Source organism: Ostrinia nubilalis, chromosome 20 (assembly GCF_963855985.1).
Source record: "Ostrinia nubilalis chromosome 20, ilOstNubi1.1, whole genome shotgun sequence".
NCBI classification, from domain to species: Eukaryota; Metazoa; Arthropoda; class Insecta; order Lepidoptera; family Crambidae; genus Ostrinia; species Ostrinia nubilalis.
The window spans coordinates 2,362,435-2,385,912 of NC_087107.1; the positions used below are offsets into that span (position 1 = coordinate 2,362,435).

Here is a 23,478-nt window from a genome sequence, read left to right on the forward strand (position 1 = left end):
TACTCCTATGCAAACTTGTTGTATTTTTTAAAATATTGTCATTTGTATCACAAACACCATAAGATTGCTCTTTAGTATGTTGTAATGATACTCAATACTCAATATGTTTATTGCTTCCTTAAGTTATTAGCATTTCATTTGGTCTGTTATTCCTATTTTACATAAAATGTACCTACATTGTAAGTATTTCTGTTTTTATTACAATCAAACTTAAACATATTTTTGTCAACAGATTGCAGAAAATGATGACCTGCCACACAAAATCTGCTTCCGCTGTTCAGCCAAAGTGGAGGAGTTGTATGAATTTATTCAGAAATGTATTAAAACCCAACACAATCTGAACACTACTATGGGAAAGAAAGAACCTATCTTAACCAAGACAAGAACCAGGACAATATGGGAGGAAAAATTGAACAAATCAAACATGTCTAATGACGACATTTGTGATGCGTTGATCAAGAAGGCCATGGAAGGTATTAAAGACATTCCTCTGAATCCTATACCGTTCGAAGACGAAAAGCCAGAACCACCTGCACCTGTTAAAAAGGTTTTTAAACCAAGAACCGAATCACCGAAGCCAGCAGTGGTTGAAACTAAAGCCAATAAATCAGAGGATGTGAGTTCAAAACCAACAAAATCAAGTCCTGATAGTTGTGAGCAGAAATTTATACCAACAAGGTCGTCACGCTCCCAAAAATCTGATTGTTTGCTTGACGGGTTACCAGATTATAAAAAGAAGAAGCCACCTAATAAACAAAGTAATGAAACAAATGATAAGCCTAAGGAAGAACCTCAAACAAAAAGAAATACAGTGCAGATTAGTTCTGATGAAGAAAGCTCTGATGAGTCTGATGATAATACAAAACCACCTCCAGTTAGCCAGCCTAAGCCAGTCGAAGAACCACCTAAGCCTAAGCCAGCTGAAGAACCACCGAAACCATTTAATATTATGGACCATGTCAGTATGATAAAAGTTAACGGTGTTGGAGTGCTATTCCAGTGTAAGCTATGTAACAGGAACTTCCTCAAAAAAGATGTGGTTATCACTCATGGCTGTGCCAAGACAGGAGTTCCAAAAGTAGATTTTACAAAACATATAATCCAACCGGAACCACCAAAAATTTCAACGGTTAAGTACATCAATACTAAAATTGATGGGGAACTAAAAAAGCCTAATCCTGATAAGTTGAATACAACTAAAGCTGAATCAGAACCTAAACCTGTGCCTGAGAGCAAACCCAAGCCAAGAATTGGCCCTGCCAGTAAAGTTAAGCGTATTAATAATCATGATTCACTCATTGGGATGACTGTCGCTCCTATCTCTGATGAATCAAATAATCTACCAAGAGATCCCCCATCTAGGGCTCTATCGCCTAGGGAGCCACCAGTCAAACAGAAATCTAAGTCACCTCCAGAAACGCCAGCTGGCATGCCATCTGTAGAATTTCCGACAGCTCCAAGTTTAAATTCTCGATACAAATTAGTGCCAGGGCCAAATAATACTTTCCAATTAGTAGAAGAAAAGACTGCCACCGGTAATAATACAGAGACTGAATCTTCTAAAAAACGAAAAAGTGACGATGTTACACCAGTTGAGAGTAAGAAATCTAAGCAAGTAAGTGAATCATCCCGTAGACAAAAAACAAATACTTCCGATGTTATCTCATTAGATGGCCCGTCACCACAAATCTCTAAAAAGTCAGACGAGCAGCCATATCCAGTAGGGTTGTTCCAAACAATGCCACATCATTCCAGTATCTATTCAGCTGCAGCACCTCAACCGCCTACTTTTACTACTCCAGCTATGAAAAAGCAGTCGTACACAATAGTACAGACTGGCAATCCAAGTAAATTATTAATATCCACAAAACCTCAGCCTGCACTGCCCGAAGAAGTATCTAAGAAGCGGCCAAGAAAAAAACATGAAACTAGAACAGATCCAGACCAGCCTTTTAATGTCACTCTGGAAGACGCTGCTCATCCGAAAGATCATGGATTTTTTAATTTCATCAATGTTGATCCATTGTTACAACCGTCGTATGTTTTGCCCACCGATAATATAATTCAGGAATCTCAAATTTCTACTTCCAGCTCTGTTTTAAAATCGGCAGCTGATAATGACAAGGAGAAAGGGAAATATTCGTGTAATATGTGTGGAGATAACTTCACACGGGAAAAGAAATTACTAGCACACATACAATCGCACTACAAACAAATGGATGAGGAGGATATGCAAAGAGAAAAAAATAGTAAAAAACGTAGAAAGTGATTGTAACGTTTCACTACTTTGCAGTGTGCATTTAGATAAGTTTAGATGCAACAATAATAACAGTTAATATTACAAACAATTTTGGTTATATTAGGAAAGATTGAATTTCTTTAAAGTATATTATGTAAGTTATATTTTTTATTATTAATGATTAGAGCAGGAATTAGGCAGACTTGTGATAGCATAGAGTAAAATATGATTTATGTACAAATCTCGAAAATATGTATGGGTCATTCCACAAAAATATGTCAACTCTTAGTCCGCGCCACATTTCACATGAAATATTTGTTAATATTTTATTCCAAAATTGTTAAATAACAGCTCGCAATGTGCTTTATTCATCACCCATTTATATTTTTTGAAACTATTTTTAAAACATCTTAAATTCCTTTTGAATGACCCAAAACGTCATTCCCTAGGCATGTCCGTACTCCAAAAGTTTGTGTTTTGGGACCCACATTTATAAAAACATCAACTTTATCCTTTGTTTTAATTAACGAATAATCTATTTAAATGTATATTACACCAAATTCTATTAATATTTTGCGGTTTCAATAAACAATAATTTGATTTTCTTTAGTTGAAAAAGAGTCTACAGTTTTTAGCGTCATTCCCTCGCCACGCACTGATTTTATAATTTTGCGCTTTAATATGTATTTAGAGTAAATGGCATTTAGTTGAGTTTAAAGTACGATACGAAGTTATCCTCAGACCATACTGGCTTTGCGGTAGCCGTTTTTTGAATTAGTGCAAACGTGCCAGTTGTTACCGAAACATGTGTTAATCCAGTCACTTCGTCAGTCCCTAGTTGAGTAGCTTTATTGATTATAATAGGAAATTGTATATAATTTAATAGTATTTACGTGTGGTTTTTTGGCTATTTTCGGCACATCGTATTAAGCATCTATCTTATCTTATTAAAAAGTTAATCTGCATTTGTGTTAAGTTTTACTCCAAATCGTCAGTCCCTAGAGCGTCAGGCCCTAGCTTTCAACGGCACTTGGGACTAAATTACTAGTTAGGGAATGATGTTTTTTATATAGTGATAATAACAAAACAACTACATTATGTGTATTAACTTATCTATGAATGTTAAGGTTATAAGTTTTATACTTTATTAGAAGTCATATAGGAGTAATGTAGTATGAAAAAATTGAAAATTACAATTTCTCCTAAAATAAAGCATAAAGTGACTGGCCCTTTTAGACATAACATAATTAATTAATAAACAATAATTTACACTAATAAAGTATTCAAAAGCATCTTAAAAAAGTTACGGACAAAATGACGTCGAAAATATACAGATTTTTATGGAATGACCCGTATAGGTATTTTGAATTTTACTTTGCTATCACAATTTTGCATTCTTGCTTACTTTATGAATGTGTTATTTTAATAATATTATGAGGAGTATTTTTTCCTTAATAGGCATTATTCTGTTGTCCTTCGGTTAAGTGAAATATGTTTCTGAGTAACTAGCAAACTGAGAATTTGTTAATGCATTTAAACAATTTAAAAGTATAATCTATGTTTTTGTTTCATTAAGAGAATGTTTCTTATAATTTGTTTTTAAAATGTTCATTTGGTGGTTAAAAAACCTCTTGCTTTATTTATTCCTATCAATACTTCTATTAAATATTCATTAGACCACATTAGGCAAATTTAAAATTGTTCAATTGTGAGTGGATATAAATTGGGATATATCTATTTTCTATTATATTTTAAGCTTAAACTTTGTAATGAATGATTACGTTTTGATCTGAATACAGGTTATTTGTATGTTCTTTAAAATTTTAAATTGATCTAAGCCTAGGCACAGACCACCGATTTTTAGTTGGCCGATAGTTGGGCCGGGCTGTTGATCAGTATGGAAATGTATGAAAGTGCGCACATTATGTACACCGAGTTGGTATCGGCCGATTCTTCATACAAACTAGAATCGGGCCCAACTATCGGCCAACTAAAAGTCGATGGTCTGTGCCTAGGCTAATACTAGATTAAAACCTAAGGTTTTTAGAATCTTATCAATAACCCTCCATAAACGCTTCCAGTTGGCGCCACTGGCTTATCAATGGAGAAGTTTCCAATTTTTTTTCTATTAATAAAACTTGAAAATATAAGTAAAACTAATAATAATTGTGAAAGAATAATGAAGCGCCATGTGTGGTAAGCATTGTTTTTGAAACTAGAACGGGTGGCGTGACGTCACGGCACCGCCGATGTTTTGAGTCCACGCGAAAATATGTAGGTAATTTAAATAATTTCTAGACGGATTTAAAAAAAAAAACTTGACCGTCTTTTTAGTTTTGGTCTATATTTTAATCCCATTCAGTGAAATATAATGTTTTCAACATCAGAAAACTTCTCCATTACTCGTGGCTAAGACAGTGGCGCCAATTAATGAGCGCTTTAATTTATTTATTGATTAAATTTCTAGATAATGGTCAATTTCATATTTCAATGGACATGCATAGAGATCCTGTCTACGGTGTTATTATCTAGTGATAATTATTTTATTGCTACTTAAACTTTAAGAGTTGTATATAAATTAAATGTGAAGTTAAAAACGAAATGTTTGAATTAGACCCAGTGAAGTTTTTGCAGTCGTGTTGTTACGCAAGTATTGATGAACTACACCATTAACAGGGGGGCGCGGGCATCACCATCGTTCTACCATACAGGGTGTGGCTTAAATAGTGGTCCAAAGCAAAAGGGCTGATACACTGTACACTGAGGTACCACATACCAGTATTTAAAAATTTATATTATGTTAAAGGGTGTCCATAAAGTAAAGGTAAAGTCAACCGATTTGCTAGTAGTAGTGAGTATTGAATTTCGAAACAAACTTGTTTATTTAAATTCAGTTTGTAAAAAAATGATTGGAATACTTAGTTAATACATAAATGTAATCAAATTTGTAACGCAAGGTACCAATTTAAAAAATATATTTTTTTAACAATCTTGATTTTTTTAAATACTGGTATGTGGTACCTCAGTGTATAGTGTACCGACCCCTTTGCTTTGGACCACTATTTACGACACACCCTGTATACAACGTGGTAAAAATCAGAACCAACGATCCAGTACTGACGGTGGCGCCCCGCTGTCAATATCACGGGTGGGACAGTTCATTGTAGTTCATCTATGTATAGTAGGTGTTTGCAACAAGTGCTTATAGGTTGTGAGTGTGATCATGTGATGTAATGACTCCAGTTATCGATTACCTACTGTAAGCAAGTTCTTTTGACGTCTTAACCCTAGGATAGAGGGCTCTGGCTAATATATTTACATCATAATTTGAACCTTAATCACTTGTCATAGATTTCTTTTTCAAAAGGCGTTCGTGACTTTACATCTAGGTTTCATTTTAGGGCAGTAAAATACAATGGATTTACTTCTAGAAATGAAACTCAAATTAGAGATGATTCATTTATTGATTTGTCATTTAAGATAAGCCATTAATTTATACTCAAGTAGTTAAAAACACATAATATCAACTAACAGCTCAAGATCGCAGACATTGAAGTACTTATTCTAGAACTGACGCAAGTCAAAATTATAATCGAGTTGTATACCAATTCTATTAATAACTTACCAGCTATCTACATGTTAAAATAGTGAATTTGTGAACTTCTATTAGATAACGGAGAATAGAAACTTCTACAGGTTTGGCGTTGGAAAAAGTTAGACCAATCGGGCCATACAACTTCTGGCAAATACAGGCTGCGTACTTTTAGCAATCTCTTATCAATCTTTCAATTTTGTTATTATTTTTTCAAAGCTTTTGAAGCCTGTGAGAAGCCGTCATGTCCTTCCTTACTCCATACAATGTTCTTATCTTACGATGTTCAATAAATTCAACAATTATAACGTGATTTTAGACGTATTTTAAACACGTTAATAGTAATTCGTTGTCTTCTTAGCCCGCATTTGACAAAAGTTTTATTACAAGACAACATCGATAAAGATATGTTTAATCCATAAACAATAACTGATGACAAAATTTAGTAATAGACAAAAAGTAGAAATGCAATAGGTTTTATACAACTACCTACGTCGATTACATTACTTTGCAACTACATTTAAATCTAATATAAGTAAATAACACACATTTCTCTATTCTAATATATTAATCACAAATTTTTGATATGTTTGCGGATTTTAAGTGCAGCACCGTTAAAACATGCTTTAGGTTTTATTTCAATGACGAAAACCTACGAAACGGGCCTATAAAATGTTTCATAAAACACTACAATACCGATCATATTAAAATAATTGTATTTATTCACTACTGATTACGAACTATGATATGTATTTTATCCTACGATCTAAATTTAAAATGATATGTATCCATGGTCCTATTCTGGATTTTTCCAAAAGCCAGATATAAAGCGCATGCATTCTTTCAACGATTTTTATAATTTATAACCTAAGGACATTTTTAATCGAATGAAATCAACCGACTTGTAGCTTTATATCTCGCTTAGAATGGACTCGGTTTCAATGGAGTCGCCTCTGACTTCAGTTTAAAAGGTTTAAAGTAAGTGGTGGGGGGCGACACTCAAATGTAATCTCACTCACTCAGGTCACTCAAGTTTCAGTCAGGGTCATCAATCGAGTGCTCAGCTCACGGTATTTCATTCACATTAGTCCACTCCCAGCGGAGACAATCTAAATACAGTCTTTTGCGCTCTGATCAAATCAACACTCGAATGATGGTGACGCGAGTATACCCTGATGAATCTTGAGCTTGAAACATCAATTAACAACTCTAATAAAGCAACTTTTAATACAAAAATATACCTATATCCTAGGGTTTAATTCGAAATTAATACACTTGTCACTATCTAATGGTTACTAAATCAGTATCTTCTGTGAGAATCATCAAGAGAACCAGACGGTCTACGTGGCCGGTTGTAGAGAGCTGGCTAGTGCTGGAGGATTCTCACAGACTCTTCGGGGTCATCAAGCATTCAACAATCTCTCAAGGGGGGAAGGTGGAAAGGAAAGTTTACTTTCTCCGGTATTTGATGGAGTCGTAAGGAAGGTAGCTGTAGAAGGAGGAGCTGATGGGGCCAAACTGGACGACAGAGTAATAATCAGAGGCAGACTCCGGTGCTATTCAGTCAAGGAAACCGGTGTTCACCAGCTTCTCCAGAAAGAATTTCACGTCACCGAGCTCGGAGTCCTTGATGCCGAGGGATTTGAGCATGCCGAGGTCTCCGTTCTCAACCGCCATGAAGACGGAGCGTAGGTGTTCCAGGTCTGACCTCATGAGATGCAGGGCTGCGCCGAAGTCCTCGATGGTTTGAGATTCTGGAACAGAAAACAGTTTTCTTTAGTAACATTCTCTAAAACCTCTGGAGGATATTGTTGGTTTATCTTAATCCCAAGTTTCCAAATCCGACGCTGATTTAATGGAAACGATTCGCCCCTTGATATTTCCTATTCCCTAACTTGTCAGTTAGAATAGCTAATCTGACGGATAATACCGCTTTGGAATTTCCCGTTAAATCGGAAATTCGACGCTTAGACGTTAAGCTTATTTGGAAACATTCCGCTGGTAATTAAGTATGATGGGCTTACTTATTAAACCGGATTATTCTGTGTAGTTATAAAACGCTTAAAATATGCGACTTAATATTGAAGCAATTTACAGACGTTTAAGTATTTAAGATAATGGGATGGACCCCCATACCAAATCAAATATGTTTTTTTTACCTGATGGAAGCCTAAAATATGCGCCAAGATTGAAGCAATGTGGCTAAAAATTAAATGACACTGTGTATTGAAGGTATTCGTCATTATTTTAGCCATTGGACGTCCACTCACTGCTGAACATAGAGAGGCCAGCATCCAGCAGCGTCTTTCTGAATTGAATATTATGGGGTTTCAAAATAGGTATCTTCTCTTACCTGATAGAGCAATGGCGACTTTCTCCACGCCTCCTAGCGGTTCTAAAGCATCCCTCGCCTTGCTCCCGAACAGTTTCTCCAGGTAGTTGGGGCCGTGCGAAGCCAGCAGCGACTGGAGGAAGGAAGCCGTTTCTTCGACTGGCGGCCGTTTTGCTGGGGAGATGAAAATGTTTTGGTTAGTTTTGAAATGAAGGAAGAAGGTTAAGGTTTATGAATTTATATTTTTAGCTTGAGCGTGCTCATTTGATATGAACTTTTTAGAATACTCTTACTTGATTAGTAACTTATGTAAGTAATCAAGCAAGTTCAAATCCATCACGTTCAAACTAAACATGTACTTAGCTTAATGACCTGGGCCGTAATCAACAAAAAAGTTGATAAAATCACCACTAATTTAAAATGCGTCCTCTACTTAGGTATTACTTCTTGAATAACGTGCGTTACCTAAGTACGTAGCTAGGTACCTACTTAGGTATCAATTTAATTATAAGTAAGGCACTGGCTACTTAAGGTTAATTACAACCTACCTAATTCAAATTCTATCCTACGTAATGACACACACTAATTTTAGTATCTACGCAAGCACCTAATTAAGGCAGACAATTTACGTTATTACAGAGTATTCTTCACTATTTTTGGCGTGGTCGGGGAACAAATCAAATCAAATCAAAAATATTTATTCAGTTTAGACCACAAGTGGCACTTATGAACGTCAATAGAAAATAATAAAAAAAGAAAAGGTAGCCCTTATGGGGCACTTTACATGTCTCCTTATCTTTTGGGCCCTACCAGCGCTTCGAGACGAACATATGGCAAGTGCTGAGAAGAAACGCCGGAACAAACTCAGTCACCACTTATTGCCAGGAATTATCTAACGGTAAGAATAGTCAAATTTAAGTACATCAAATATGTGCAGACTGAACTGACCACGCATCCTTGTCATCAATATACACTTGCGAGCAAAAGTATGGAATCACTTACATGAAGTTGTTTCCACGCGATCTTGTGTACTAACCAATTTGTTAGTAACAAAAAAAGTAGCACCATTTTAAAGATTAAACTTTTAACTTTAAATTGATACCAAATTCATTTAAATCACACCAGTATTTAAAAAGATATCCCGGCTGATGTGAAAAAGTAAGGAAAAAGGCATGTATCAACTGTTTGATACGTCGCGAGTTGCGGCCTATTTACCCCCCATAAAAGCAAGTGTTTTCGGATTTTTGCTTTCACACGTTGATCCATACACATCTCCGCTTCTTTTGACACTTTATCTGAGATTCTACATCTTCAGAAGCAGCATAAATCGTTGCACTATTGCAAGAAGGGCTCAGCCAGCGGGCTGTCGCACGTCAGCTCCACATAAGCCAGTCCTGGGTTTCGAAAGTTTTAAGACGCTTTCGGGATACCGGTGGCTTTATCCCGAGACCAAGTTCTGAACATTGCCGGTGCACATCGCAGAGGGAAAACCGTTTTTTCATGTCAACTTCTCTACGAAATCGTCATTTGACAGGTATCAACGTCCAGCAAGAGCTCAGAAATGTTCGTAGGATAGCTGTTAGCAAGTGGACAGTTCGTCTAAACGGGTCATTCTACGATAGGGTAGGTGGAAAGAAAAAAAAAGTAAAATCCACTTTTTTAATTATTTATGGTATCAAAAATATTTGTCTTACATAAAGAATCTTATAAAAAATAACGACAGAGATCAAACTTAATTATTCAATTTTAAAATGAACTTTTTTTAAATAATGAGATAGACAGAAGTGACCTTAAAATCGACAAATGTGACACTTTGTGTTGTAGGTCCTAAGAATATAAAAATTAAAACAAAATCAAGCCGTAATATTATAGCCTTTAACGTTAAAAACTAGTTCTCAGTTTCAAATAATTCAAGGTAATCAATAGTTTAGAAATAAAAAAATAAGAAACAATGTCGTCAGAAAATAAATCATTTCTGTCGACGAATCAAAAAATAGCCTCATCACTAGACGATGACATTAAATGAATGCGTTTTTGTTTTGCGAAATTAGGAAGATCGTCAAACACTTCAAACTGAGTCTCAGAAATCCCAATCCCAACTAATATTATAAATGCGAAAGTAACTCTGTCTGTCTGTCTGTCTGTTACGCTTTCCCGCTTAAACCTCGCAACCGATTTTGATGAAATTTGGCATAGAGATAGTTTGAGTCCCGGGAAAGAACATAGGATAGTTTTTATCCCGGTTTTTGAAACGGGGACGCGCGCGATAAAGTTTTTCTGTGACAGACAAAATTCCACGCGGGCGAAGCCGCGGGCGGAAAGCTAGTGTTTTATATAAATAAAAAAAATGTTGCATGCTATCTTCATGCATGGCAATATTAACAGAGCGATCACAACAAATACGTTTCGTTCTACCGATTTTGTAATAAAATTTATAAAAAAAAGTAAAAATATAGCACAAAAAAAATCACAAACTACTCTTTTTTATTTTGAAATCACTAATGTTTCATGTTATAAAAAGTAATTGCATTTTCAATTTCTCACTGCTAACAATCATGTTTTTATTGAATAATTTTCAAAGAACGAAACGCTCTCTTGATAGATTTGACCAAATATCGAGCCCTAAAGTCGTAATAATTATGCATAACTGGCAGAAAAAAGTTAAACAATCATGTTTCTGTCTGATAGCGCTATTTTAAAATTCTTTAATAATTTAGACGGAAGCATGGATAATTGTAGTGCCACGATGTCACAGACAGATACGTACATATCACACACACAATAAAACACCCTTCTGTTTGAGTCAGGAATTGAAAACAATATTAAAAGCATGAATATATCATTTCCGTCGACAAAACCATAGACAAGTGTGACATAGACAGAAATGACAATTTGAAGTAATTTGAAAATTGTGGTTTTAATTTTGCAGTTAGATTGTAAATAATCTAGGCACAGTAAATAGTTCCACATTTGAACAAGGGCATGTGATAAAAACATCTCTAATAAGTAACATATTTTAATTATATGTCTTTTAGAAGTGACACTTCAACTTTGAGATGATGTAGAACCACTCTTAAAATATAATTTACTGGTGCAATACTCTCTTTGCAGAAAAAAATGTCTCTGTACAAAAACAAGTGGGTTAAGGGGTTGTCATAAAATATAAATTAATGTTCCCACCATTAAATTTTCTTCATCTTTTGGTAGAAACTTCAACAGTCGACAGGTGTGTCAAAAATCTTATAACAGTTGTAGAATCGTCGGTAGTTTCTTATTTTCAGATCTAAATTTATTGATATTTAATAGATATAGTCTTGAGTATGTCTGGTTTACTAATCACGACTTGTTATCCTATTTTAATGAACGGGGTTTTTTTTGCAGGTATGCAAACATGAAAAGCCGTGTTCATAACAGTCGACAGAGCGTGATATGTCACATACTGTCGGCAGAAAAAATCTAATAAAACAAATGTCTTTTATGTTTCTTCACATATTTTTTGAAGCTACTAAGTACACTTTTGCTTATAGAAGTTCATAACTAAACGAAGACAAATTATTTTACAAGTAATTTCACCTGAACAAAAAAACGGCCTCTTCGTAGAATGACCCAAACAATAGAATTTGACTTCAAAAAGGCCTGCCACAGGCTTGAAACTGACGGCAGGTCACCGATAAGCACGCTTTCAATTTGCTCCTACACATCTCGATGGGAAGTCGAGCAAGCCACCCCCATAAGCCAATGTTTTAGCGAACCAGCACTGCACAAATCGCTCCCCAGGCCGTCTATAGACCCGACCTCTTCGACTGCTGCACTGCAAAAACAGTCTGCATTCATCGGAGAACAAAACTCGCCTCCATTACTCGCCTTCCGAGTGCGAGCTAATTGAAAGCGTGCTTGTCGGTGACCTGCCGTCAGTTTCCAGCCTGTGGCAGGCCTATTTGGAGTCAAATTTTATTGCTCATATCTTAGACGAACTGTCCACTCGCTAACAGCTATCCTACGAACATTTCTGAGCTCTTGCTGGACGTCGATACCAGTCAAATGACGATTTCATAGAGAGGTTGACATGAAAAAACGGTCATCCCTCTGCGATGTGCACCGGTGCTGTTGAGAACTTGGTCTCGGGATAAAGCCACCAGTCTCCCAAAAGCGTCTTAAAACTTTCGAACCCCAGGACTGGCTTATGTGGAGCTGACGTACGACAGCCCGCTGGCTGAGCCCTTCTTGCAACAGTGCAACGATTTGTGCTGCATCTGTAGGTGTAGAATCCCAGGTAAAGTGTCAAAAGAAGCCGAGATGTGTATGGATCAACGTGTGAACACAAAAATCCGAAAACACGTGCTTTTATAGGGGGTAAATAGGCCGCAACTCGCGACGTATCAAACAGTTGGTACATGTCTTTTTTCTTACTTCTTCACATCAGCCGGGATATCTTTTTAAATACCGGTGTGATTTAAATGAATTTGGTATCAATTTAAAGTTAAAAGTTTAATCTTTAAAATGGTGCTACTTTTTTTGTTACTAACAAATTCGTTAGTACACAAGATCGCGTGGAAACAACTTCATGTAAGTGATTCCATACTTTTGCTCGCGAGTGTAGTCTCGAACCTTGTAGTACCCTTTGGACATAAGGGTATTTTTTATATGTATCTTAAATTTGTCTATTGGCAATTCAACAAGGTTGTGTTGTATTTTGTTAAATATGGTAATACATTTCCCCAAGAATGAATTACCTATCTTATGCAACCTAAATGATGGAATAGCAAGTTTATTTTTATGTCTCGTGTTAAATGAGTGGACGTCACTTTTCTTAGTAAATAAATGTATATGTTTACGGACATACATAATGTTATCAAATATGTATTGCGAAGCCACAGTCAATATATTGATTTCTTTAAAAACTTCTCTAAGCGAGTCACGTGGTTTAAGACCGTATATTGCCCGGACAGCTCTATTCTGTAAAATGAAAATTGATTCTATGTCTGCTGCTGAGCCCCACAGTAAAAGACCATAAGACATAATACTATGAAAATAACTAAAATATACAAGCCTTGCTGTTTCAACATCAGTCAAGTTTCTGATCTTTCTCACCGCAAAGGCAGCTGAACTAAGTCTTCCCGCCAAGGCAGCAATATGGGGGCCCCATTGTAATTTACAGTCTAGGGTAATACCTAGAAAGACAGTAGAGTTTATCAGTTCAATGCGTTCATTATTTACTGTAATATTAGTATTAACTTGTTTGACATTAGGCATAGTGAATTTTAAACATTTAGTTTTTTTTGCGTTTAATAGCAAATTATTAGTTGTAAACCAGTCTAATACTTTGGAAAGAGCATTATTCACGTCGTCAAATATTTCCTGACGCCTGTCAGTTTTAAAAATTAAAGAAGTGTCATCAGCAAATAATACTATCTCACAAAGGTCCTTTGAATAAAAAGGTAGATCATTTATATAAATCAGAAAGAGCAATGGTCCCAGTATTGAGCCTTGGGGCACTCCCATTTTTAGGGGGGCGCCCGAAGAGTTAGTTCCGTGAATATTTACTTTTTGTAATCTGTCTGAGAGGTAAGAGTGTAATAGGCTTAAGGCCTTGCCTGATACGCCATAATGCTCTAGCTTAAATAACAGAGTTTGATGATCAACACAGTCAAACGCCTTCGATAAGTCACAAAATACACCAATAGCATCTTTTTTCTCCTGCCAAGCATCGAAAATGTGTTTGATAAGAGCAACCCCTGCATCGGTCGTACTTTTCCCTTTTGTGAACCCATATTGTTTTTCATGAAACAGTTTATTTAAGTTAAAATGAGACAGTAGTTGATTGAAAATAATTTTTTCAAATATTTTACTGAGCGCAGGTAGTATCGATATAGGTCTAAAGTTGGATGGGTCACTTTTGTCTCCTGCTTTAAATAATGGTATGATTTTACTATGTTTCATCAGGGTAGGGAACTGACCTTCGTTAATACATTCATTAAAGATATGAGCTAAATGGGGAGCTATAAGAGGAATGATGGGTTTTATTATGTCTGTTGATATGCCCCATATATCCTCTGTCTTTTTTATATTTAGTTCTTTGAAAGTTTTTATAATAACTATGGGGTCTATTTGTCTAAATTTTAATGGACTATTGCAAACATCAACACAACCCTCGAGAAGAGACATTGCCTGATATGAACATGAATTAAGATTGCTTGTTGTTATGATTGGTACATTTGAGAAGTAACCTTCGAATGCGTTTGCTACCTTATCATTGCATTTAATATACTTATTATCAATTTTTAATGCGAATGTGTCATCCCGAGATATAATTCTACAAGTTTCTTTATTAATACAATTCCAAGTAGCTTTAATTTTGTTGCCAGAGTTTTTAATTTTGTCACGTATGTAAATAGATTTTGCCATAGTACAAACTTGTTTAAAAACTTTTGAGTATTTTTTTACATATTCTATAAATTCCGGGTCGCTACTATAGGCTTTTCTACCATATAATTCAAACATTTTTTTCCTGCTAATATAAATACCTACTGTGAACTACAGTACCTGAACGTACCTGTTACCTATTACGTCAACACTTATTCTGGGAACAAGGTTTGCTAGAATACACCTCATTATTCTATGTAGGCAGTTTGTTTAGTGCCCACACAAAGGCAAACACGGAGATAGGTCGGTACGCTAGGGAGGTGAATTTTAGTTGGTAAATTGAAAGGCTTGAAATTATTTCCACGTGAGGGTACTTAAATACCTGCTTAACGGGCAGGAATATCTGTTTCTTCCTAATCACAGTAGTATTAAATATTAGGTCGTGGAACCCTAAGTGGTCGCATGAGACCATTGCTGCTGTCTTTCCCGAAGACATAATCCGGGCCTTTTCAAGGCGAGAGTGTATGTATAGACACTTACATGGCAGATATGTACCATCCTAGACTGCATCCCACTTAACACCAGGTGCGATTGTGGTCAAATACCTGCCTTGTTATGCATAAAAAAATGCGTCACGATTCATAGGTACTTGAAGGGTAGCATGATCGCGCGTATGCTTAAGGGTAATCTTCATGATCGTATGCTTAGATGTGTTATATATTTTAAACAAGAAAGTTATTTCTTTTAAAAATTCTTTTGCTTATCTCTAGATGTTTTTAAGTTAACTACACAAGGTGCCACAGTGTACCTTGATGTGCTATCAACTTACAATGTACGTGTTAACAAAATTAACGGCCAGTTAACAACACGTTCGGATTACGACTTAACACTGTTTTAACGATGGTTTCTTTACTTCACAGCGTAACAGCGAGGCGGAATGGCGCAATAAAAGTAAACAAGTGCTGTAACTACATGCTTGCGGTATATTTTTGTATAGCAACTCCGGTAACACATTGGAGTACTATTTACACCCGAGGGTGTGTTAAAATGTGTTGCTTTTAACATTTTAAGCTCGCTCGAATTTACTGTTTTAAATACCACTGTAGAAATCGTCATTACTAGTCTTACTAAGTTAGTAGGTATTTCTGTCTGTGGTAGGTTTATGAATAAGTATCATTTTGTATTCTGAATTAAGTTTTATACTCGTAGATCGCCTTCACTCATTAGAATTGTTTTACAAAGTAATAAATGTAAAATACATTAATACGAATTACTTTCATAGTGAAAACTGTTATCTTTTACTTTACTTTCCGTTTATAATGATCAAAACAACGATACAATTGTGAAACATGAAACCCTTACTACACGAACTGTCGCGTAGCTATTTCGTAGTCACGCAACAAGACTACGGTTTTATGCGTAGACGTTCCATAGCTACGACGCTACGAGCTTTGCTACGAAGTCTGTCTCTGTACTACGCAGTTTGCTACATAAAATGCGACCGTAGTCGACTACACCTATTATTATTTTAGATAGAACACTGTGATCAATGTTATGACTTCATTTATGCTCTAAAGCAGTGGTTCCCAAAGTTGTCTGGGCTACGACTCGTCTAATAGAAGTTCCCAAACTCGGGACTCACTGCCCAGCGGTTGGATCGGAAGGGGTGGTGTGTCGTTCTACACGCAGGGCCCACTCAATGTTCGCTCACGACCCACCACTGGGTCGCGACCCATAGTTTGGGAAACCCTGCTCTAAAGTACCATCTAATATCAAATAAAACGCTATAGTGTTTAGTTGGATATGCCTTCGTCGGTAGAAAATGGCGGGGATGTTTTAATCCGACAGATTAAGGTGTTAGTCAAGTTTAGCTTCATCAATAATAACACAACTAATCTTATAAGCTTAATTTGACTCATTTTGAGCTGAAATTATATTAAGTATTTTCCTTTTTAAGTGGTATATTATCGATAGTTAATCTAGTTTAAGTTGAAGGCTGAGTCAAAGGACTTTAAGATGTAATTTAATAACCAACCTGCAGTGCAAAGCTTGGAGTCTTCGTCGTACCCATCGATGCAGTCTGGGGCTCCGTCGCAGAGGTACTGGATGGAGATGCAGTTCCCGTCCACCGGGCATTTGAACGGCTCGTACGGGTGGCAGTACTCTGGAATAGAAGGTAGATATAATCAGATTCAGTAAACTAATTGAAGCCATGATATCCGAAGGCAGGATACTCACCTGCCATGTAGCACGTAACGTAGCATGTAACGTAACCAACCTTCAAGTGAGTACGGCTCGTCCACGGTCATCGCGTATCTGGCTGCGAGCTCCTGGATCCTACTGCGAGGCTCCTTTGTGCTCGCAGTGATACCGCCACTCGGCGGGTCGCTGCGATCTCCCTGCGAACCACGCGCGAGCAGCGAGCAGCGGGCTCGTGCCTATGTACTCACTTGATACAGTATCTAATACATTACATGCTACACGGCTGGATGAGTCTAGCTGGATGTAGCTAGGTGTTAGATTTATTGAACTTCTGGAAATACTTAAGTAGTTTTATAATGCGGTATGTAATAAAGTTAAACGATTAGCAGCTTCCACTGAACAATCATGTGAGTATTATTTAATTTTATACGTTCGCTCGTTTGTTTCAGCCAAATGACGTCCACTGCTGGACAAAGGCCTCCTCTAAGGTTTTCTACAATGCACGGTCCTGCGCTGCCCGCATCTAGGCTCCTCCCGCGACCTTCACCAGATCGTTGGTCCACCTAATAGGAGGCCTGCCCACGCTACGTCTTCCAGTCCGTTTTTATGCGTTATGTACACATTATAATGTTGTTGAGTTAAATTACATTTCCAAGAAACTGTGTTTGAACTTATGCGTGGCTTTAATGCTTTCGTAATATAGGTATCAAATGTAATTACGCGGTTTCAAGAAACGTGGGTGACTTGGCCGAAAGGGGTGATTTAGTGACATATTTTAGGGTAATTTTAACATGTTTAATTGCGTGTTTACTTCGTTCTTAATTATGTAGGTTTCATTTTATGTTCTCTTGGGGAGGCGAACTCTTTTTCCGCTGGATCAAAATGGAGTCTTTAGAGTAGTAACCTACTTGTTATTATAGAGAGAGTATTCTTAGTTTAAGTCGGTAAAGGAGGATTCAGACTATCGTAAATCACCTTTTACGAATAAATAAGATGACATGATGTTAACTACAACACTATTCTACAACACCCATAAGAATACATACCTAAAGGTATCGAAAACGAAAAGATAAACTTCTACCCGTTATTTGAAGAAGTTTCAAACAACTTTGACCTTTAAAATGAACTCGAGACTAGGTTTTTTCTACCCTCTAGTGGTTATTCCCCCACACCGCACGATGCGCTTAATATCAGTTTAGTTAATCATTTTAAAACATTATTCCTTTGTCAGATAATTACAAGAGCATGCCCACGGGGAGTATATTGGAGATTTTAATGGTATTACGCTCGGGCATCGAGCACATAGCTTTTGGGGAGACGGTAGAGATCCAACATTGTAGCCATGACCATATGACTCAAAATAACACTACGTATCTAAATAAGTATAGCTACAAAATTAAATATCGCATCCATGTAATGATCTAATGAATGCGTTTTGGTACAGAATCAATAGATTTTTAAGTCGATAAAAGTGGGTACTTACCTAGTGTTTTCATAGGTAGCTACTGCGATTGCCTAATCTAATCGAATTATGTGAATTATTAATCTTATTGACTAGCTGACTCGGCGTGCATGCTATTTGCATCACAGGCGTCCCCAGAACACACAACCTACTAAAAGTGACAGTCATATTATGTGTACATGTAGATGACAAACGTGTAATTTAAAAATCTTTTCGTGGAAGTTTGTCTTCTCCAATAACAAACTCGATGGGCGTAATATTACTGAATTTAATTACTATAACGCTACGGGGCTGCACTAGATAAACGAGGTCATCTATTGAGTCCTCTTAAAGCAAAATGCTTTGCAATAATATTTTAAGTAAATTGAAATGTCAAGATATTTTAAAATAATATTTAAAAGCAGGATGGTTTTTACTTCGGCTTTATGTGAATACTAATTTTAATTCACTTTTCAAATTAAATTACTTATGTTGAATATTTTGAAGTGAGGCAGACTTTAAATTTCATTTAAGTAAGAGGTCTTTCAGTCTATTAAAATATCAAACATTCTTTTTGCGCGGAGTTTCGATAATATCGTTTTTAAGGTAGAGTTTTGTTAAGTTCAAATTATCTAAAATAAGTGAGTTTTATTCACAGTTGTTTCATTAGGTTTTATCCTTAAACTACTTAAGAAAATAATTTATTACAATCTATTTACTAACAGAATTATCTACTAATATTATCTTCTATTTTCCTGTAATTACTTAGAATATCATTCATCATACAATGTACCTAATAATCATCTATCTATATGTCGCAGTCAGATTGTATAATCCGCCGTTTTACATTACAGCTAGGCATTTTGCATTACAGCTCTGTTTTGTAATACGGCGGCTTAACGTTTAGCCGGATTGAATACGGCTGAATGAAAATCCGCCGGAATGTATTCGGCGCCAAACGTTCTTCAATACGGCTAGCCGTAATGTAAAACAGCGTGTCATATCAAACAGGCTATCCCTTGTGATTTATAAATAAGTAACAAAAAATTACTGAAGCCAAATATATTATTTAGTATACAGTAACGAGTAACGAAGATAATAATTCTTAACATCTGTCTTAAAATTTATTTTCATTATACATTGTTTTATTTTGTAAGTATGGTCACCCTACCTACAATCTAAATAGTACATAGTACGATGCGGCTAAACGTGGGCCGCCGTATTGAAGAACGTATCGCAATGACAATCCGCCTAAACGTTGAACCTCCGTATTACAAAACAGAGCTGTAATGTAAAATGCCTAGTGGTAATGTAAAACGGCAGATTATACAATCCAACTGCGACATATACATAAGTAAATAAGTACCTACCTCAACGTCTTTTTCTTGAACAATAATGTCTTAATCGACCTCTCTCCGAACTTTATCAACCTTTTGTAAGGGAAAATATTACATTAATGTCTGGACCAAGTAATATAATTACTTACATTAATACTTCCCTCCCCATTACGGCCTGATTGGTCATTTTCTGCTAATCGTACGCAGGGCCGGACTGAGAAGTCCAAGGGCCAGTTTCATCGGTTCTTGATAAAGTTTCAGATAGTCATGTGACGATAAGGTTATATTTACTTAGGCTGTGTTGCACCATCTAACTTTAACTTTGACAAACGTCAAAAATATGTCAAACTCCATACAAAAAGCACCGGTTATCGTTACAGTTATGGTCAAAGTTAGGTGGTGCAACTAAGCCTTAATGTTTTCGACCACATAATCTCTACTCTAGACCTGTGAAATTAAAAGCTGTTGTTCATCTACCAGACAAGTTTTTCAAAGAGGCTTTATCAGCAAGGGCTTTGAAACAATCTCTAATATCAATAAAAACATTGGACATTATACACTTTACCTACTCCCAAAGTCAATAACATACTTATATTAATATGTAAATATTTTACGTATCTAAATAATGCGTAAAAATTGGGAGTATTGTGACCAAAATCTCAATTCTCAACGCTTATGTCAAATCATCGATGATTGAGGTCTTCTTTCAGAGGACTTTCCATAGTACCTATAAGCCCGGATTGCCCTAAATCCACCCCTGCCCTAAGAATGAAGCCGTTTCTTTTACCTGAAGCGGAGCTATCATCCCCCGAGAGTCGTTCTCGTTAGATACGAGTTAAGACCTTACTTTGATCACGGAGATTAATCTTGTACTAATTGGAAAGATTTTTTCATAAGCCTCTGAGTCCATGAGGCTTCTTATCCGGCTGATCTGATTAAAGTATCGAAGGAGATTGGGAGACTTAGGTTCGGTCTACTTTAAAGATTGTAACGCGATTTGTAGATTTTGATAGAGACTGATAGAAAGTAAAAAAATAATAACCTATGTGCTATTCCGATATAATACGAGTATGTTTAGTAGTTTTTAAAATGTGAAGTATTCCTTACTACTTACCTAAATTATTTTAAAGAAAAGAAAGATTAGATTTTTTGTTTGCATCAGGATCCTACATTATTCTGTGATTATCCCTGATAAACTAGGGTATAAAACATATTCAAAAAGTTGGGGATCCGTATTTACTACGCCATTTTCCGAAATTGACACCTCATGTTACGTTAATAATTGACTGGGTACGAAGTCCGGCAGGCCAAATGAGTGAGATAGTAGAACTTATGTTTCTGCTTAATTTGAAAACAATCAACTAGTTTCACCTCCAAAAACAAGTAGGTAGCAGCGAATCATCTGGCCTTCTTACACTGTGACAATAAAGAATTGCCGTGGATATTACGTAGTGCGTGTAGTTATAATTCACATGATATAAGGTAGAGCTTTTATTTTTGCCTAATTTAAAAAAATTAAACTAGTTTTACCTCCAAAAACAAGTTACCAACGAATCATCAGCCCTCGTATAGGGGAGACCGAGGAGAGTTGTGACAGAGCAGAGTTGTGACATTCTCGATTTTTTTAAACCTAGCAACAGCGCGTATTTGCTATCTCGAGACTTGAATTAAAAAACGCGCACTGTTACAAGCTCCCTAGTAGTTGATAAGGTACAAAAAATAGACAATGTCACAACTCACCTGTTACAACTCACGTCGGTGTTCTTTACACTGTGACAATAAAGAATTGCCGTGGATATTACGCAGTGCGTACGTAATGGAGTGTTTCTCGGGAGACGTCCCGTAATGAGACTGAGGCGACAGTCCTTATTAAGATATAGTACGGTCTGTTTCGGGAATGTCGCTTCGTGGGCGGAAATTGGGTTTTAGTGTGATATTTCATTGAGGGAAAGTTAGGTTTTATAATGGCTTTGAGGTGCCTAATGTTGCGATGATGACTGAAAATAATGGTCGTTTAGTCTGGTGAGTGGTGATCCATGTAATTGTACAATAGTAAGAGCTGAGGTTGTGGGTACAAATTCCACTGGGGACAAAGTTAGTGCGACAAGTACCTACGAGTACAAGCACTTAGGGACCCCGCGCACTAGGTAACCAAGAGTGTTCATATACCAGATTGGCTGCCTAGTGCGCGGGACGCCCCACAGTCATGTATTGATGTTGTTGATTAATAATAATGTAGGTCTGTACCTGTTAAAGTTGATTAACCCAATTTTTAATCACCATGATGATATGTCTTTTGGATTCAAACACAGTTTATTTAGGAATTGGTTAACAATATCATTAAATAGTAAGCTCTGGTCCTCGTCCCTAATCCGTGTCGATGTAATTTTTCAAGGAGCAGACACATTTTCTCGGAAGGCAAAAGTATTTTATTAAACTGCTATCAGGTAGATAGTTTGACCACACACGTGCCCACAAATATTTGTAAATTTCTTTTTTCGATGTTGCCTCGTTTCATATCATACTTCATGATTACACTAAAGTGGCAGAACTATAACAGTAATACTTTAATACGTAACATTTTGTATAGACAGAACTCCGAACTTATTCCTGAGTAACAGCTTCGCCGTATTCTCCTAATGAAGCAATCATCTCATGTACCCAATAACAAAGTAATCATAATATTTTCCTAATTCATATAAGATAAATGCTCAGCCAGATTACTTGCGAGAAAAAGACGGACTCTGATGTAATTATCCCCAAAGATGAGTAGAACATGTTTGACTACCCGCCCACTTAGAGGGCTCACAGACGAGCGACATTATGTCAGCAACTGCTTGCGATAGTGACTGTCGGCGACTCGCGCCTTTCGCTGTCATAACATGTTGACACTCTCTGACTGCCGAGTGACCGCAGAGTCGCAATGCATCGGTCGCCGATCGTTGCAAACAAGTCGCAAGCAGTCGCCGATATACTGTCGCTCGTCTGTGAGCCCACTTATGTTTTCCTTTCTCCAACGAGTGAAGGGTCGAAGTTCTAACTCCTCTTTCTTCTGATTGTTCTTGTAGCGGGTCTAAAGGCAGTTTAACTTTCCCTTTGAAGTACCCGACCTTAACTATTCGAGTTTTATTGGAGGTCAATGGCGTATCCACTTGAATTGTTGAAGTGATGGGAAAGAGAAGAGGGAATTTTCATTATACAAAGGAAAATTAAAATGTTTAAATAGGATTTTGTAATCAAGTAACTTAAATTAAAGGTTGAAATAAAATTCACACGATGTAATAAAGAGTAGGGATGTTATGGATATGTAGCCTCGGTTATGGGTACGGTTACGGATATAGGATTAATATTATACCGGTTTCGGTTACGGATATTTTTTATTTCGGATATCCGAAAGTTTCGGTTACGGTTACGGATATATGTGCTTTAGAATGCAATTTGCAATAGTTGTCCAACACAGTTCATTCATAGCCGCACACTTTTCATCTAATAAAAAGTAATAAGAAAATAAAAAATGATACTAGATGGCATTATAAAGGTTAAAAAGGCTGTTACGCCTTTACATATTAACTCATACAATTTAAACTGCCTACATCCGAAACTATCCAAAACTTTTGAATCGGTTACGGTTACGGTTTCGGGTATTTTTTTATTTCGGATATCCGAAAGTTTCGGTTAAGGTTACGGATATCCTTAACATCCCTGATAAAGAGTATTATTACAGGCGTAGCACTACCATATTGTAAACTATAAGTTGAAGACTAATGTGTGAAAGTGAAAACTATTACCTTAACTTCATTCCTAAAGTTATGTTATCTAACTAAACCCAAGTTAATGAAATGAGACAGACTCAAAACGATTCGTAGGACGATCTCATCAAATATTCCAAAGCGTCGTCGAAATGAATCGCCCTTAAATATGATTTCCCTGGGGGAGACAGGTATTAAAGTAAGCTTTCTACGAGGCTGAGTT

At 36.5% G+C, this 23,478-nt stretch overlaps 2 protein-coding genes across 3 annotated transcripts in view; one reads left to right on the forward strand and one right to left on the reverse strand.

Moving 5' to 3' along the window:
- The window catches only part of LOC135081443 (nucleolar protein dao-5-like), a 190,512-nt gene that overhangs the window by 594 nt on the left and 166,440 nt on the right, over nt 1-23,478 (forward strand). The window contains exons 2-3 of one of the 2 annotated variants that reach the window (XM_063976134.1): nt 233-2,498; nt 3,598-4,165. In XM_063976134.1, coding sequence (XP_063832204.1) covers nt 233-2,269 — 2,037 coding nt within the window. In that variant the 3' untranslated portion in view covers nt 2,270-2,498; nt 3,598-4,165. Of the gene's footprint in view, nt 1-232; nt 2,499-3,597; nt 4,831-23,478 lie in introns of those variants that run through there. The other variant, XM_063976133.1, reaches the window with a different exon arrangement.
- The window catches only part of LOC135081451 (IDLSRF-like peptide), a 123,815-nt gene continuing 106,021 nt past the window's right edge, over nt 5,685-23,478 (reverse strand). Inside the window, exons 3-5 of the mRNA XM_063976145.1 lie at nt 16,562-16,690; nt 8,185-8,337; nt 5,685-7,585 (exon numbers count right to left, since the gene is read on the reverse strand). Of these exons, the coding sequence (XP_063832215.1) occupies nt 7,392-7,585; nt 8,185-8,337; nt 16,562-16,690 (476 nt within the window). The 3' untranslated portion in view covers nt 5,685-7,391. The remainder of the gene's footprint in view (nt 7,586-8,184; nt 8,338-16,561; nt 16,691-23,478) is intronic.